The 17,304-nt window shown below is 40.2% G+C and overlaps 2 protein-coding genes across 5 annotated transcripts in view; one reads left to right on the top strand and one right to left on the bottom strand.

Moving 5' to 3' along the window:
* The window catches only part of LOC144048744 (ceramide transfer protein-like), a 25,042-nt gene extending 15,132 nt beyond the window's left edge, over positions 1-9,910 (bottom strand). Inside the window, exons 1-3 of one of the 4 annotated variants that reach the window (XM_077561015.1) lie at positions 8,765-9,910; positions 8,557-8,691; positions 5,229-5,345 (exon numbers count right to left, since the gene is read on the bottom strand). In XM_077561015.1, the coding sequence (XP_077417141.1) occupies positions 5,229-5,345; positions 8,557-8,691; positions 8,765-8,854 (342 nt within the window). In that variant the 5' untranslated portion in view covers positions 8,855-9,910. The other 3 variants (XM_077561016.1, XM_077561017.1, XM_077561018.1) reach the window with 3 other exon arrangements.
* polk (polymerase (DNA directed) kappa) lies at positions 9,793-17,304 on the top strand. Its single transcript, XM_077561014.1, has 14 exons — positions 9,793-10,375; positions 10,672-10,791; positions 10,855-11,007; positions 11,439-11,570; positions 11,668-11,818; positions 11,891-12,100; positions 12,412-12,536; positions 12,628-12,794; positions 12,878-12,910; positions 13,013-13,109; positions 13,500-13,671; positions 14,450-15,394; positions 16,571-16,619; positions 16,935-17,304. The coding sequence occupies exons 1-14, from the start codon at positions 10,247-10,249 to the stop codon at positions 17,014-17,016; spliced, it is 2,565 nt and encodes an 854-aa protein (XP_077417140.1). The 5' UTR covers positions 9,793-10,246; the 3' UTR covers positions 17,017-17,304.

Genomic DNA, 17,304 nt, shown 5'->3' with positions numbered 1-17,304 from the left:
AATAAATCAAATTAATTCGATTAAAGTGATACAAGACTTATAACTCATTTTCCAGTATTGGATTAGGCATTGTGTACAAAGAGTAAAAGTGCAAATATCTCTGGCATCTTATCCCCTTAATTTTCTTTTAAACCGATTAATTATCAAAATAAGAACATACCGTGACCGCTATTATCCTGGTCACGTGATTGTGATGACGTATCCCGTGCGTAAACGAAAGCCGCCATCTTCATTTCAATGGGAGTTTGCTGACGTAATGGGCAAGAAAAAGGCTGTCTTCTATCCCAATTACTGCGCCAATTCTGATCAGAGTAAAATCCCCAGCACGTCAAGTTTCTCAATTCATTCCGTTTGGGGGTGGGGCGGTGGCCTCTCCTAATGTGGGCAAAAGCGTGCTTAGAACACAACATGTAGCTTGGCCTAGCAGAATAAAAGTCACCCAGATGTTTACTGGACCGTCCATAAATTACATTTCTAGAGTAAACAATGTCAATGGTGATTTGACTGGTAATTTGAGCCTCTATGCAACTTGTAGACGGTCCCCAACTTCGACTCACTATGAGCAGGCCGGCTGAATGAGACGGCCACTTTCATCCGGCTTTCGGCTGGATACAAATCTTTGATGTCCGCCGTGGGACGCAATAATTCCTTGTGAGTGGCTTTGTTGTCATTAGCGGCCATGTCATCATATATGTGTGTTTTATGTGGCCGACACGTCACGATGATCACGTGACTGTCCGAAATGGCCAATACTGTACTTAATGCAGAAATATTCATAAAAAGTGCTATAAAATCATAATCACTCAACATAATTTGACAATTTTTTTCAGGGAAGAGTTGAAACTAACCAGTTCACAGAATAGCTGTTTAGTTTTGAACTACTTTTGAAACCTTTAAATAAACGTTTGTTGGGTTTATTAGGTTAAAATCAATTAAAATCGTAATTGTCCTGAATTACTGAAAAATCGAGATTTCATTTTTTGGCCATATCGCCCAGCCCTACTTGAAATTAAACTAAGAGGAAAAAAGTTAAAGCTACTTCTTTAACAAATAACACTCACTGACAATGACAATAATGTTCATGCAATTCTACAGATAATTGTTTCATAGCTTAAAGGAAGAGTACATGCGGAATAGCAGCACACAATTCAAGAGTTCTGTCAGACTTAAGGGGCAGCATGCCAGCATGAAATGTGCCCACCATTCGACCATTCCAGCAGCCAAAGCAGAGCAGGACACTGCTGCAGTCCCGACGGCTTGCTGGCGCCAACATGGCCCAGACTTCTCCTCCAGACACAAACCCTAGTTTGTTTGTGACAATTCAGATGGTCCAGTCCAGTACTCCAGTTTCCCCGGACACACCTCAAGAAGCAAGAGGAAGCGGCGACCACGAAGAAAAGCAATAGAATCAGATGAGCTTGTTAAACAGAGACATCATCAACACAGCAGAGAGGCGGAGGAATTGCTTTGTAGCAGTAGCAGACGCATGGATGAGGCTGAAATGAAGAATTCCTCAGAAGACAGAAGCAGCCCAGCTTTTAGACAGTTCGAATGCAGCCACGCACGCACGCAGTCCACTCCGGCTGCATAAAATCATCACACAAGACCACACACCCTGATGTGGGAAACCTTTTCATCCTGCCCAGCTCTTTGCGCAGCATCCACCGCTGACCCAGTGCGCGTGCGAGTGCACGAGCGCGAGCCAGGCACGAACTCCATTTGCAAGCATGTATACATTAGAGAGGAAGATGAGAGCCGTCTGGCGCTGTTTGGGTAGTATAACGCATCATGGGTGTGCGATGGATGCAGCCTACCCTCGTCAAGTAGAAAAAGAGAGCTCGAGGGAGGGAGGCCAGGAGGCACAACATTTAGGAGCTTCTTCTGCTTTACTTGTTTCACTCTTTTTGTCTGTGCTTGTTCGGATTAGCTCAAATCCATTTAAAAAAAAATAATGCAACAATGCCAGCAGGCAAGAGTGGTGGTACAGCAAAAAGGAAAAAGAAAAGAAAAATCTGCTACAGTCCACCCCCTGGAAGCACGACAAAATGGAACAGTCGGATGGAGAGTTTTATGTGTCCCTCTTGATTTGGGTTGCCGTGAGAACAAGATCTTAAAAATGTATTATTCAACGAGAGGTGCACTTGACATCAGTATATTTAGCTCAACTTTTCACACTACCAAGACAAAATGCTTGACTGATTTTGACAAGTGAGCATATGCTTAAAATAATAATAATTTAAAAATCATGTTAAATTATGCTGATGTGAAATGAAAACAAAGCGAGACACCAATATTTGCTGCAATTATATTACTAAGATGTAACAAAGACTGAAAATTGGGACCAAAGTGAAGCGTGATGCAAGTCTTTTTTTGTCCAGCGAGGGGCAGTGCAGACAGGCTCACCAATCACATCCTGCAGGTAATGGTGAACTGGGGTTATTGCAGGGCACAGTTCAAACATAACCCTGGAATAGTCACACACTGCCACTAATGGACCAGAGACCTGCGGTCACTCACACTCAGCCGACATTGCCCAAAGTCAGCAGCAATGTCAGCCACATGCACCGGCACCACCATTTTATTATTGTTTTTTTTTTACTAACCAGTGAAGCTGGCTTATGAGAATTCACAAATTAGTGACCACTTTTACGTGGTGCCTTTTTGTCTTAAAGGTGTTGCCCTTAGGTGCGCAAAAAAGAACCACACGTGTTCACATGCGAATCATTTGTGCATATGTATGAATATTAACACTTTGAGATAAAGAGGGGAAAAAAGTAATGTATACTTGAAAAGTAAGCCTAGTAAAGTAATTTCACTCCGAAATTCTAAGTAAATTTTACAAGGAGAGTTTTGAGTACACTTTACCAGTTTATTAAAAAAAAAAAAGTTACTCAAGTGTTGAGGAACGAACTCATGACCTTCAGCTTGGGAGACAGCCACTCTACCACCCCAGCCATGCCACTTTAAATGCATTGCTGTTGTGTCCAAAATGAGACCAAAAAGGGGTCAGAGGTACAAGGATTCCACCTGACATCATCAATAGACTAACACACAGCAGGAGTGGCAGAGCTCAGGTGGTAGAGTGGTTGTCTCCCAACCTGAAGGTTGTGGGTTCGTTCCTCAACCATTGAGTAGCTTTTTTTTTTAATAAGCTGGTAAAATGTACTCAAAACTCTCCTTGTAAAATGTACTTAAAATATCTGAGCGAAAAGAAATTCCACGTTTTTTTCCAAGTGAATATTGCTTTTTTTCCTTTTTTTTTTATACGATGAAAGTTGTAATTATGTTTCATTTAGATTCATGCATTGCTGTTGTGTCCAAAATGAGACCAAAACAGGGTCAGAGGTACAAGGATTCCGCCTGACATCATCAATATACTAACACAAAGCAGGAGTGGCAGAGCTCAGGTGGTAGAGTGGTTGTCTCCCAACCTGAAGGTTGTGGGTTCGTTCCTCAACCATTGAGTAGCTTTTTTTTTTAATAAGCTGGTAAAATGTACTCAAAACTCTCCTTGTAAAATGTACTTAGAATTTCAGGGCGAAAAGAAATTCCACGTTTTTTTCCAAGTGGATATTGCTTTTTTTCCTTTTTTTTTTTATACAATGAAAGTTGTAATTATGTTTAATTTAGATTCATGCATTGCTGTTGTGTCCAAAATGAGACCAAAACGGGGTCAGAGGTACAAGGATTCCGCCTGACATCATCAATATACTAACACAAAGCAGGAGCGGCAGAGCTCAGGTGGTAGAGTGGCTGTCTCCCAACCTGAAGGTTGTGGGTTCGTTCCTCAACCGTTGAGTAGCTTTTTTTTTTTAATAAGCTGGTAAAATGTACTCAAAACTCTCCTTGTAAAATGTACTTAAAATATCTGAGCGAAAAGAAATTCAAAGTTTTTTTCCAAGTGAATATTGCTTTTTTTCCTTTTTATTTTTTTTTATTTTTTACAATGAAAGTTGTAATTATGTTTAATTTAGAGTCAATGTCATGCTAAGTTATTTGTCCTCAAATTTAACTACAAATGCAACGTTGTAGAAAAGCACGTTGCAGCCACTCATGAATGGAATGAAATTGTACCATAAATGTCAACAAATCAAGTTGTAGCAATAAAAGCAGCTCAAGATGAAGATAGTCATTTGAATGACAGAAAGGATGAGGGGGAAAAAAAGTCAAGGATTTCATTATCGGAAGAAATCAAATTAAGGGACCCAAGGACAGTTAAACATGGCCCCAGTAAGCTATGGCAACATACTTTACAACATACTGTAGATGTTGGCAAACTAACTGTTAGTGAGCAGCTGCGAGACTCCAATGACTGGCGATACCCCCCCATCTTGCACGCATTCAGATTGCTCGCATTCCCAAGGAAAGGGATAGATAGAAAGAGGGAGTGTCGGTGCAAGCAAGTGTCCTGTCCCAAGTCCTGCCACACCCATCTGAGATTAAGCCGACAGCCAGGGCCCAAATTGATTATGAGTTATAGCAGAGCATGACTAATGCAGGAGTGGAGAACCACCATTTGTGAGGCTAATTGCTTGGGAAACAACTCGTCTGACATGCTGATGAACAAGCTGCATCTGCGGCATTAATTGATTTAGCAGGGCGTCGCTTTCATGATGCTTGGAACCCAGCCAGTCAGTGGAGAAAATGTTACAGTAAACAAGAATTAAAAAGATTCAGACGACCGGTAAATCGAGAAAGAAAAAAACAGTAGGAAATCAAAGCCTTCAAAGATTACTCATTCACTGCCAGCCATTTTCAAAGCACAGCTCACAATATTGTTTGACTGTTTGAGAGAATTTTGGATCTTTAAAGGCCCTCGGAATACTGTGTTGTGTGACAATATAGGCACCGGAACGAGTGTACCAAAAATAAACAAATGTTCCTAGCTTTTTCTATTCTTTAATAATTAGCGGGAGAACATGAGTTAGTTTCACCAAAAACATGACTTTCTGGCCAAAAAGCTGAGAAAATAAGCTTTTTTTGTAAAAAGAAGCATACCAAGCAGAACAGTAAGCTTGACACACAGTTATTTGCTTTTGTGTTCACCACAAACTATACAATTTAAGAGGAGAATATATTTATTCACAGAAATGAAAGTAAGAAAGTGATGCTGACTCACTGCTCGAGTGTGGATTTTTCACCAATTCATCCCATGAACGAATTATTTATTCTCACAATCACGACACACTTTTTCTACCTACTGCGACTGTTTGCCTCCTTCCACTCACCTTGTGCAACTCAATGGACTCGATCCACTGGAGTCTGTGCTCGGGATCTTCGGCTCGGAGGTACCACACGCTGTCGTTGACACTGATGTCAAAGCGACACTCGTCAAACTCATGGGGCTGGAGGGAAAGATGCAAAAAAGAATGAGGAAATGTCAAGACCTCTTTTCTACAGGACCAACTATTTTATGGTGCCAAAAAACATCATTGTAAAATTTCAGCTAATGTAATCATCACATAAAGGCCTGCTACGATGCATTCAAAGTTGTCTTGTTATGACAATGGCTGCCTAGCAGTGACATGTGGATTCAATTGTTTTTTTTACTTTTACCACACAACAAACAAGAATGTTAATGAGAACCTGATGTCATAGTCGGTGAGTATAACTTTAAATAACAGCTCAAGAGAATCTTGCCGCTTGCCTTTGCTTGACCGCGGGGTCGTCACAACCTCACCTCCTACATTCAGCCCAAATCCTTCAACTATTTCACTCCCCCTTCTTGCAAAATGCCCCACCCACCTCCAGACACCAAAGCGCACAAGGCACCCAACCAAACATGTGAACTGAATTCCACCGTTTCCTCAGAGTGGAATTTGACCGTTGTACTCGGCAGGCAAGAGATGTGCTCCACGAAGGCTCCTAATGTGAAATCAGACGCAGTTGACTGGATTCTCCTCGGCTGATGCGGCTGTCAGCTGACACGACCTCACGTTGTTCTCGTTTAACTAGATTTGCTCATATGGCGCTCGTGCTTTTTTTTTGCTGGCTGACAACAGCAATATACAGCTGCACACAATACAGAAACCCTGAAACGGAATATTTCTTAATCTAATCCTGCTGTGTCACATGAGCCCATAAATATCCATTAGCAGCAGGTCGAAATATATGATCTGTCTGCTGGAGGGGGCACAGTAGTAACCTCTAGTCTAGTGTATCCAGCCGTGAGGCCATTTCAGGTTCGAAGGATCTAACTGAGTTTTATCCGACACAGGCCATAAAACCTTGCTTTTAGAGTCCACTTTATACATCTTTTAATCTGCTTGGGCATTCTCATTCCCCTTGTGAAAGCTCTACTGTACACCTCCGATCTAGTCGCGTCTTCTGTACACTAGACTGCGGCATCCTGACAGTTTCAAACTTTCAGGGTCAAGAAAAGCTTAGAAAACGTTTAACAACAGAAATAAATATACATGATTATTTGTATTTCAAGCAGTAGTAGAAACCTCAAAGTTGTAGTTTTAAAAGTTATTCCCACAGGAAATGACGGATTTACAGGCGACCAGTCAAAATTGTAGTCGGCTTTTTGCCCATCGTTACACGCAAACTTGAACAGAATAAACCAGACGTTTTCGAAAACAAAAGAGTAAAAATGATAACAGTGGTCATAATGTTAGAAACATTCTTATTTGCACCAGGGTGGAGGAAAGACGGCCAAAAGGATTTGGCCTGATAATACTAAGTTAGCAAAGCTATGGTTTCATAGACCGTACGTACAGAGTGCATTATGAAACATCGCTTTACCATTAAACATCACTGCCACTGTTATTATATTTCCCACTTATCTATTGTAAATTTGGGAGTCCTGAATAGGAATGATTAATAATAAATTGGCGGGTGACGCACAAAACCACCTTTAGAATTTAGAATGCGTAAGGATGTAATTTTAATGACCATTTGGTTTAAAAGGTGTATTTCTTAATTTTAACAATATATCCCATATATACTCGCAACATTTTATAAAAACAAGACGATGCTTTTTTGAATAAATTAAAAGTAATAATTATCATGGTTGAAGTTAACATGTTGGCATGGCCCTCGTCAAGCATTCCAGTTTCTCATTTGGTCCAAAAATAATTGGCCACCACTCGTCTAAACGGTTGAGAAAATGGACATGAGGATGTTCCAAAGACAAATTGTACCCATTATAAAACCTTTAACGTTTTCAGGAACACTGCATACTAGTATGAAAACAAATTGACTGATGTATAAAAAAGTTTAAAACAATAAGTTGATCTCTACTTAATGAGTCAATTTTTTTTGCCGCCATAGCAACTACTATGCTGCAATAAATTTCATGTGCAGTTCTATGGTCATCTGTCATCATCCCATCTTTCATTTTTGCAGAAATAAAACACATACATGACAGATACTCACTAAGATCAAATCTAGCCTAACATCACACATGATGATTGTCTGACTTTTAAAGCATATTGGAGGTAATATTTTGGTTGGCCTTTAAAATTGTACAACCTTGGCAACATTTGAATGTCGAGTTTTCATACTACTTTTTATTCCTTTCAAAAAGCCGAATGAACTATGAGTCCGGACCTCTACCGAACAACTCAGAACAAAGTCAGAGAATATCTCAACACAAAGTTGGATTTCAATTGGCTTAGTAGCTTTGGTGTTATGCTGCTCAACGAAAACAAGCAGAAAAGAAAACATGACCCTCATGTGAGAGGATTTAAAGGAGTGTTTATAGTGTGTGGTGGGAATAGTAGGACGACATGTACTGTATGTTTGTTGTGTCATGTAATTCCATAAGAGACACTCTGATGACACTTAGTACCTATAATCTGATTCAAGCAGTAAGAAAATGCTTGTTTCTGCATTCCTGAGGACATACATTATGATAGTCTCCTAGACAGCAATGACATTAGAGACTGGTAGTCAGTATGTAGTGACTGACTGAGACAGCGCAAATCTTACTTTATCCTGCAGCAACCTAATTACGAGACAGAAGTCAGATCTACAAAACCGACAAACATTTTCACATTGTGGGCCATTTAATCCTATTGCACAAAAATCACAGTAAAACCAATTGTCTGGCTTCTGCGCAGGGTATTGGTATGTTCAGAGAAAAAAAACAGTAAATATTTAACCAGGGTGTGGAATCGTATCTTATCTGACATCAAAAAATTGTGAGGTCCGCATAGGGAAAATAATACGAGCAGAGTGCAAACACTAAAGACTATACTGTACCGTCAAATCTAATATTACGATAATTGGAATTGGAACTAATTGGGACAGAGGGAGCATGTGATTGACTGCTACTTGTGGACCAAAATGCAGGTTACGAACCTGACAGATCTCAATCAATTCTGAACAACAAGTTAACCATTACTCCTCTATCTTCAGAAATGGCTTAAGGAATAACTGCATGCTGGTGACTGGACCAAAACACAGGAAGCGCCTGCAGCACTACATTATTAAATGTGTTTGTTTATTCCATCGTTGCTTAAAAAAAAAAAAAAACAGCACTTTTGCTTATCCTGCTGTCTATCTTGACCACACACACTTGAGTAAGTTCCTATTTTCTAGCATACTTACTGTGATGACAGCCTTACTGAGGCACAAAGAGCCCCTGCAGCCATATTCGCGTTCATCCTCTGATTTGTAGTAGCTTAAAGTGTTGTTCTTCAACACGACCCATCGGTCCTGCCATCCGTGTATGTAATTGGTCCACTATAAACAAACAAGCACCGTTACTACGTACGTGTACATTTTTTTTAAACAAAAATTAATAAAGCAAGATTACCTTGCTCAACACGCCTCCGAACTCCACAGGTTGTGCGGATTCTGGTTCCACATCTTCGTCTGAACCGGACGCTGAGCTCTTTTCGGACATTTAAATCCAAGATTCAGGAGAACTTAAGTGGCTTTTTAAAAATCAGCAGAGCACTCCAGCTCAACACTAACTTGATCAATCTACCGAACGCAGCAGATCCGAAACAGAACCTGCTTGCTCTGATAAATAAACACCGACTTAGCCTCCCCGTCAGCAGTATAACGTTATCTGCCTGTTAACGTTGTGGAAAAAAAATAGTACTTGTGGAGAAGGGTGACAGTCCAACCTCGACCACTTGCTTATGCGAGATTTGTTTTTAAAGTGACGTCGACTAGCACCGAGACAAGCTAGTTAGCGTAAACGGTTAGCTGTCAAATCAAACTAGCGAATGTTAACTTGACTCGTAACTTGTGACTACTCCAATGCGCCCCGCCGCAAACGACTTGCTCCCGATAGAATGGTCGATGAAGGCCTTCGCGTTACCGCCGTTACGTTACCTCAACTATGAAGCTACAAATGAAATGACGATGAAAGGGGCCGCATTGATGCTTTATTTCCGTGGTTTTGTTAGCCACAGCGGACTACTCCACTAGCTTGTCATTCGGGTCGTGGGGGAGGAGCCGCAGCCACGCTTTACTGTGTACCTGAAAAAGACAAGCGTCGAGCTAGCGTGGATAAGTAGCGGAAGTCTGTCTGTATACAGTGTTTTTCAAAACAACGCACTAAAATTTTCGTACTTAACGTTGATTAAGAAGTTACACATCACATCCTTTTACGATGTATATTTTGAAAATAAAATATCGGTCGTGTTTTGATAAGACTACATTTAAGTGATGTTGAGAAGTGTGCTTTAAAGTGCTAAAATTATATGCATTCAATTCATACACGTTGCTGATGAATCGACTGCAGTCATTTAAATAAAATCTTGCTCCATGCCCATTATTTAATAAAAATACCAAACGTACTATTTCAGACACATTTTACTAAATTCACGTCAACTGACCTCTTAAAAGTCCATCTGAATATGACGTTAATTGCCATCAAGACAACCGTTCAAAATTACGTGTTTTTTTCATACATCATTTGACAAACATCCGAAATTGTTGAAGTTGCCATTAACGAATCAAACACATGCCACAATTTCACCGGAAAGGAAGTTTCGTATTTCCGTTCATGTATAACGAAAAGCGGAAGTGCGGCCGAAGTCGAATTGCGTCTGTTGTTTTCAAATAGTTGGACGTCTTGCGTTAACAGCTGTACTGTAGGTTCGCGATTTGGATTAATTGCAGCCCTGAGGTTTTAAATGACACTTTATTTGCGTATAACTCACATATTCATCTAATACTGAATATATAATGGTGCACATAGCTAACAATAATACTGAAAGTTGTTATTGCCGTAGCAAGCGAAATACTATTTCCAATTTTCCACATCACGGATCAGATAACTAGGATGGAAAATGGCACCGCGGCCACTAAAGGAGAGGGGTTCCTCTCCAGAATGGCCCTTAATGACAACAAAGCTGGTATGGAGGGTCTTGACAGAGACAAAATCAACAAGATCATCATGGAGTCATCGAAGGTAGTTACTAATACAAACTCTTGATGTTTGTTGTGAAACTCTTAAGAGCCCATCCAGCATTATCCACAGGCAAAATCCACCGTAGAAAAGTAATGTGTAATGATGTGTAAATGTTTTATAATGGTGCTGTGGCCTTTTTTTTTATTTAAAATGACAGTTCCGATTTTAAAGACTGTGTCCAGCCTTGTGTAAAAATCTCCTATCCTCAATACAGTGATATATAGCCCTGAAAAGATGTAGTATTGTAAGTTGTCATGATAGATCTCACTAAAGCAGTCCTTGCCCTTCATTTGAAGGGATCCAAGTTTTATGAGAATGAGCTGAAGAAAGAGCATCAGGTGAACCAGCGCATTGAGAAAATGATGCTGCAAAAAGCACATATCACAGAACAGCAGTTAAAGAAAGCCCAAGCACAGGTAATATAATGTAAACAGATTTCAACACCTCAGAATTAGTTTTCATCAATGGCCTCTCGATAGGTGGAGAGGATGGCCTCTGATCTGGAGAAGAGTCGTGATCTAAGCCGCGTGATTGTGCATGTGGACATGGATGCTTTCTACGCTGCAGTGGAGATGAGAGACTGTCCTGACCTCAAGGACAAGCCCATGGCCGTTGGATCCATGAGCATGCTGGTCAGTCAAAAGAATATTATTTATGTCTTCATTTCCAGTCATTGTCACTGCATGTGCTTCTCCTGCACAATGAAATCCATAACAAAATCTTCAATTACAAAGATAATTGACTGACACTACCGCAGGCAATAATTCAAAAGCATGTTTATTATTGCCGTGATTGTTTTTTAAAAAAAATCTCATGTAGTAAATAGGGGGAAAAATATTATAGCTCTTAATAATAATATTTTTTAATGATTGTCTCTATCAAAACAAAGCCCCATTTCTTATCTCACCTCAAGCTAAGCAGTCACATTATGACCAAAAATGAGATCCAACACCATATTTGGATGAAGGCGTTGTTGTCATTTTCTTCATTTAAAGCAGTTTTTCAGATGCAGAAGTCATGATTTTGTTTTTACAAAATTTATTTTTCACCTGTGCTTTTTCAGTCCACATCCAACTACCATGCCAGGAAATATGGTGTCCGGGCCGCTATGCCAGGATTCATAGCCAAAAAACTTTGCCCGCACTTAATCATTGTTCCATGCAACTTTGATAAATACAAATCAGTGAGCAATGAGGTTAGAGTGACACACACACACACACACACACACAGAGCATCATAAACACAGGCCTGCATAAACCACTGTTTCATGAGTTTTTGTGTCTCTTTGTTAGATCAGGGAGATATTTGCAGACTATGATCCTCAATTCCAGCCAATGAGTCTGGACGAAGCCTATCTGGATTTTACAGAGCACCTGGAACTAAGGAGTAGCTGGCCAGAGGCCTCACGAACACATCGCTACAGAGCTAGCAGCACTGATATAGGCATGACTGAATTATACTGCGTATATTATGACAAAATGTGACATCTGAAATATATTTTATTTAACGGTATAGAGCAATCTGAGCACCAACAGGAATCGGAGGTGAAAGGCTTCTCCCCTGTACTGTTTGAGGACAGCCCAAGTTCCTCTCAGGGCTTGTCAAGTTCCGAAGCTGCCGATGCAACGGGTAAAGCCGCCGAGGTTTTTGGTATGTCTGTAGAGGAGGCCGTGAGGGAGATGCGCTTCCGTATTGAGCAGAAGACCACGCTGACTGCCAGTGCAGGTGAGAAGAAACGAACACTGAAACATGCAGTGGAGCCTCCAAAAACTGCTTGGTGTTTACTTTTGTAAAGTTGTCAAACTATTGCTCATATTGTAGTGACCCATTCCTCTACCACATTGTTCTATTTCTGGTTCTGTACTTATTAGTGCACTTCTTAAAATTTGTCATTAATGGTACTGTCGCATGGTGGTACCCTAAAAAAATACTCAGTGATGGTTCATTTGCTCAAATTTGAGTTATTATCTTGACATGTTGGATTTTACTAGCTGTTCATTTACTAATCTGATATTCATTTATGTCTTTTTTTCCAGGCATTGCTCCCAACATGATGCTGGCCAAAGTATGCAGTGACAAGAACAAGCCTAACGGACAGTACAGACTGGCGTCCACCAGAGAGGTTGTCATGGACTTCATCCAGAACCTCCCAGTTCGCAAAGTACACCGCATTTTAGTTCACATGAATCATAAACAGAGCCCTGTATTGTTTCTAATGTTAAGAAGTTGAATTGTGTTGTTTGTGTGGACAGGTTTCAGGCATAGGAAAGGTGAGCGAAAAGATGCTGAACGCTCTGGGCATCAGTAGCTGTGCTCATCTTGGACAGCAGATGGCGCTGTTGTCATTGTTGTTTTCTGAGACAGCCTGGCATCACTTCATGCAGGTTTCCTTGGGTCTGGGCTCCACATACATAGTGAGGTAAACTATCACCACATTTCCCACCCTTTCAAAGTCAACATAAGTGGCTTGGTGAGGAATTGACCTGCTTTGCTTTCATGCAGGAACGAAGAAAGAAAAAGCATGAGCACGGAGAGGTATGTTTTCATGATGAATGAGTAATTTAATCCATTTATCTACTTGTTGTCACTCAGTCACCATCCCTTTTTTTTTTTTTTTTTTTTTTTTAATATGTACAGAACGTTTAAAGAATTGAACAAGCCTGATGAACAGCTGACTTTATGCAGAGAGCTTTGTGAAGACTTAGCGCAAGACCTGAAGAAAGAAGAGCTGAAGGTACTGCAAATCTACTATTTGCAAATCCATCTTATTTGAAGAACACCGTGGCTCCGACATTACTAGATGTACCAAAAGAGACGTTTAATATAAACTTTGGATTTGAGAGAATCCAAGTGATTCTTATGGGTATACTTGTGCATACGTTAACTCTTTAGTTCCTCCTGCCTTTTAAATTGATAAAGTAAGAGTTGGATGTTTGGCACGGTCATCACCCCCCCGCCAGGGCCCTGATGTGGTCTTGATAGCCACGGGAAATGGATGGCCATTAAGCAGACAGCGGGAGACTCTGTCAGTGCTTGAAAACGTCTCCCGGGGAGCATTACGTTGCTGTACAAGTGTGTGTAGAACTGTATTCCCATCAACTGTGTTCTCCGAACTGTCCCAAAGGGTAAAAACATCACACTCAAACTGAAGAATGTGAACTTTGAGGTGAAAACCAGGGCATTGACGCTCCCGTGTGCCATCGCCACTGCCGATGAGATATTCGCTGCGGCCAAAGACCTTCTTAAGACGGAAACAGAGAATGAAAGTCCGCAGCCTTTAAGACTGAGGCTCATGGGTAATTACACTTTGCAATACAATAGTACTCTGACAGTAAAGCTCTCCGCTACGGTTTAAACATTTAAATGATTGGTTATCTAGGATTATTATAGTTTAAGAGAGGGAAGATTATAGGTAGAATTTATTCAAGGGAACAAAATGTGATAAGATCCTACGTAAGCACAATCAATTACAACTTAATCGTCAACTATAAGATCCTAAACATATTAAATGGGTGTGGAATTAGATTGATGCTTGATTTTGTTCAATGCTGATAAAATAAAATAAAAAAGTTAGAATTTTCATGTTCAATTACTGTCACACTTGCGATCTAGATTACATCTGGTTTGAAAATACAGCTTTTAGTCATGCATCCAAAGCAAACTGGTATGATTTAATTTGTCTATATTCTGAATGGTATCTGAATCAGATCTAGATTGAATCTGAATTGACAACACAGCTTCTGTTAATGCATACATACATAGCAAATTATGTCGGAGCTCATAGGATGCACACATACATGTTAAAAAAAATTTTTTTTTCATGTCATATTTTAATTGCTCAATGTGTGATCAAATCTGGTTTTGAAAATCTGTCTTATAGCCATTCATATTCAATTGATGAACTATGATAATGATTTATGCATCTGTATGTGTTGAATTAAACTTTTTATGTTACTTTTTTTTGTATAATTATTTTTTTACCAAGTGCCAAATCTACATCAGATCAGAAAATATTGATTCAACTCTATCACCTCGGTGTAGGTAATAACACATAGAACTTCTTCTTGTGTGTAGGTGTTCGTATCTCTGCCTTTGTCAGCCCGGATGATAAAAAGCCTCTGCAGAAGAGCATCGTTGGTTTCCTCCAATCGGGAAAGACGGACGCCCAAGTCTCCGCCCAGGAAGTACGCCAACAGCTTGAAGGGCATCATCTCTCCTCTTGTCCTCTCACAGCACAGACATCTCCGACGAAAGAGGCGGTTACTTGGCAGATGAAGAAAAAGGGCTTACTGGAGGACCAGCCTGCTGATAGACCTCAGTTGTCTTTCTTTCAAAGAGCCCACGCCAAGAGACTGCAGCTCCAAGTTTGTTCACAAGAGCGAGGAAATGAGGAGAGTGCATCTGCGGTTACACTGAGAGATGATGACGCACACAAAAGGGCAGAGTCACCAAGAAAGGGCACGGGGCCAAATAGTGCAGCCTCACATCTTCCAGAAATTGATGGCGTTGGCCCCTCTGAGGCTCGAGCGTCTTCATCAAGCTCAGCGATGAACTGCCTCACCTGTCCTGTGTGTTTCAGACATGTTAGCACAGACGATTTGAATGTCTTCAACAGCCATATAGACCAGTGCCTCAGCAAAGGAGAGTTCCATATACCAGACTCAAATTTAGATTTAAACAAGAACCACAAAGAAAGCGAGGTGCCAGGGACCGAGACACATGAGGGCCAAGTAACGAATAATGAACAAGTCGAGCCAAACCGACAGGACCAACACCACTTGACAAACAGTAACGATCACACGACCACATTGATCAATGGTGACAGCGGAACACTGACCTCACATCAACCTCGGTCATGCCATAAAGGTCCCGTCCTCATCTGCCCGGTGTGTCAGCTGACCCAGCACACAGATGACCTCACTATCTTCAATCGCCACGTTGACCTCTGCCTGAACCAGGAAGTGCTGCAAGAGATGGGGACATCGCCCACAGTTGAAATTGCAAAGAGCAATGGAATAGGTGAGTTTTAAAGCCAGCTAAGTGTATTTTACAAGTATTGTTAGGATTAACAGTATGAGTACTCAACTCTTGAGTAGTCAACATGAATACCATTGGTACTTTTGACATACAAAATTTCCTCAAAAAACAATGACAGATCATTTTTTAAGGGGAAGTCAACCCCCATCCCCTAAAAAACAATATTGACTTTAACATGTTCTATGCAGCCCCACTAGTCTAAATATGGCAATTTGGTTAATATTGTGTTAGTGGAATATGAGTTAAGCAGCAAATTCCAGACGTTTTTATCCATATCAGAAGGCGGCCATTTTGTCACTTGCTGTCGAGTGAAAATGACATCACAGTTGCTCAGGTCTCAGGTAACAACCAATCACAGCTCACCTTAAGGAAACAGGTGAACTGTGATTGGTCGTTGCCTGAGCAACTGTGACGTCATCTTCAGTCGACAGTAAGTGGCAAAATGGCCGCCCCCTGATATGGATAAAAACGGCTGGATTTTGCTTCATCACTCAAATTCCACAAATGTAATATTAATCAGAATGTCATGTTTAGACCAGTGAGGTCACATAAGGTCCTTAAAGTTGTGCATTCAGTGTATTTTTGGCAGCATTTGCTAGGTTAAATTAATCCGTCGCAAAAAAGGTCCCGTCATGTACATGTTGTGTTGACACGTTCCTATATCACAGTAAGTTCAATTTGATTCTATGGTTATCATCACACTTAACAATCACTAGTACCCTATATAAAAAGCAAAATTAATTTGTTAGATGCTCACTGAGATGTAGTCTGATTTGACATCTCACGTGACATTCCACTGTATTTTAGTCTCTTTGTAAGGATGCTATGGCCTATGACCTTCTTATTTACAGCTAGCCACATTTATGTGAGGCTCTTGTATTGATTGCCACAGAGAAAAGACATCTTATTTCACCCCGTGGGGATTCCTTTGCCCCTGCCTTGGAATTGTCCAAATCGCTTTCTCACCTTTCTGTTTTTTTTTTTTTTTTTAAAATAATGACCCATGTCTGGGCACCAGTTTGCTCTTAAACAATCTTATCTCACAAATTGGACTCTTTATGTTCCTAACGAGGTCCTGCTAGTTGTGGCGGTCCTCGTATCATTTTTTTTTTCTCTCCCAAGAAGAGAAAATAAGGTTTTGTGTGGCTGTGTTCACAGACAGAGGTATCCCCCCTCCGAGGCAAGCAGAAAGAGGTAAAAGCAAAAGGTAAGACAGCATGTTGTGTAAAATGTTATGCATTAAACCAAATAAAACAAAGTGGCTTAAAAAGTAAGGAAATTGTGTTTGGTATATATATATATATTTTTTTTAACAATGCTTCATGGCAATAATGTTCTACCATTGGCAAGCCTATTTATGACCCTTTTAAGTGTTTGAACCCCATGATACATTTGCCATATCGTCTCTGCCAAGGAAATAATTTACCAAGCATACATTTTCGTACTTTCCGTGCTATGTGTATTTTTGTTTATCAAATATATTTACAATATCAGTTTTTTTGCTTGCTCATATCACTTACAGGCGAAGCTCACCTTCATATCTGCCCTCTAAAAAGGCCAAAGGTCTGAGCACTCACAACACCATCGACAAGTTCTTCAGGTGACGGCACATCACGCACAAGGAAGATTGCACTAAATTGAGATTAAACTTGATGTAAGAAATTGTTGTTGATAATCAAAACAAATCAAGACAAGGAAAATATTTAAAAAACCATGTTGTATGCCAGTGCTTGCTAATATATTTTCTGTAAATCACAGAATTTTTTATTTTAAATTAATTAGAAATTTTAATATGCTAAATTGATCATAGAAATATTTATTACATTTGGTTGTTTAAAAAAATGTTTTATGCAATATTTAACAATAAATGAATGGCTCCATTGTATGAATAA

The sequence above is a fragment of the Vanacampus margaritifer genome, chromosome 3 (genome assembly GCF_051991255.1).
Source record: "Vanacampus margaritifer isolate UIUO_Vmar chromosome 3, RoL_Vmar_1.0, whole genome shotgun sequence".
NCBI lineage: Eukaryota > Metazoa > Chordata > Actinopteri > Syngnathiformes > Syngnathidae > Vanacampus > Vanacampus margaritifer.
This window is presented reverse-complemented; position numbering and strand designations above follow the sequence as displayed.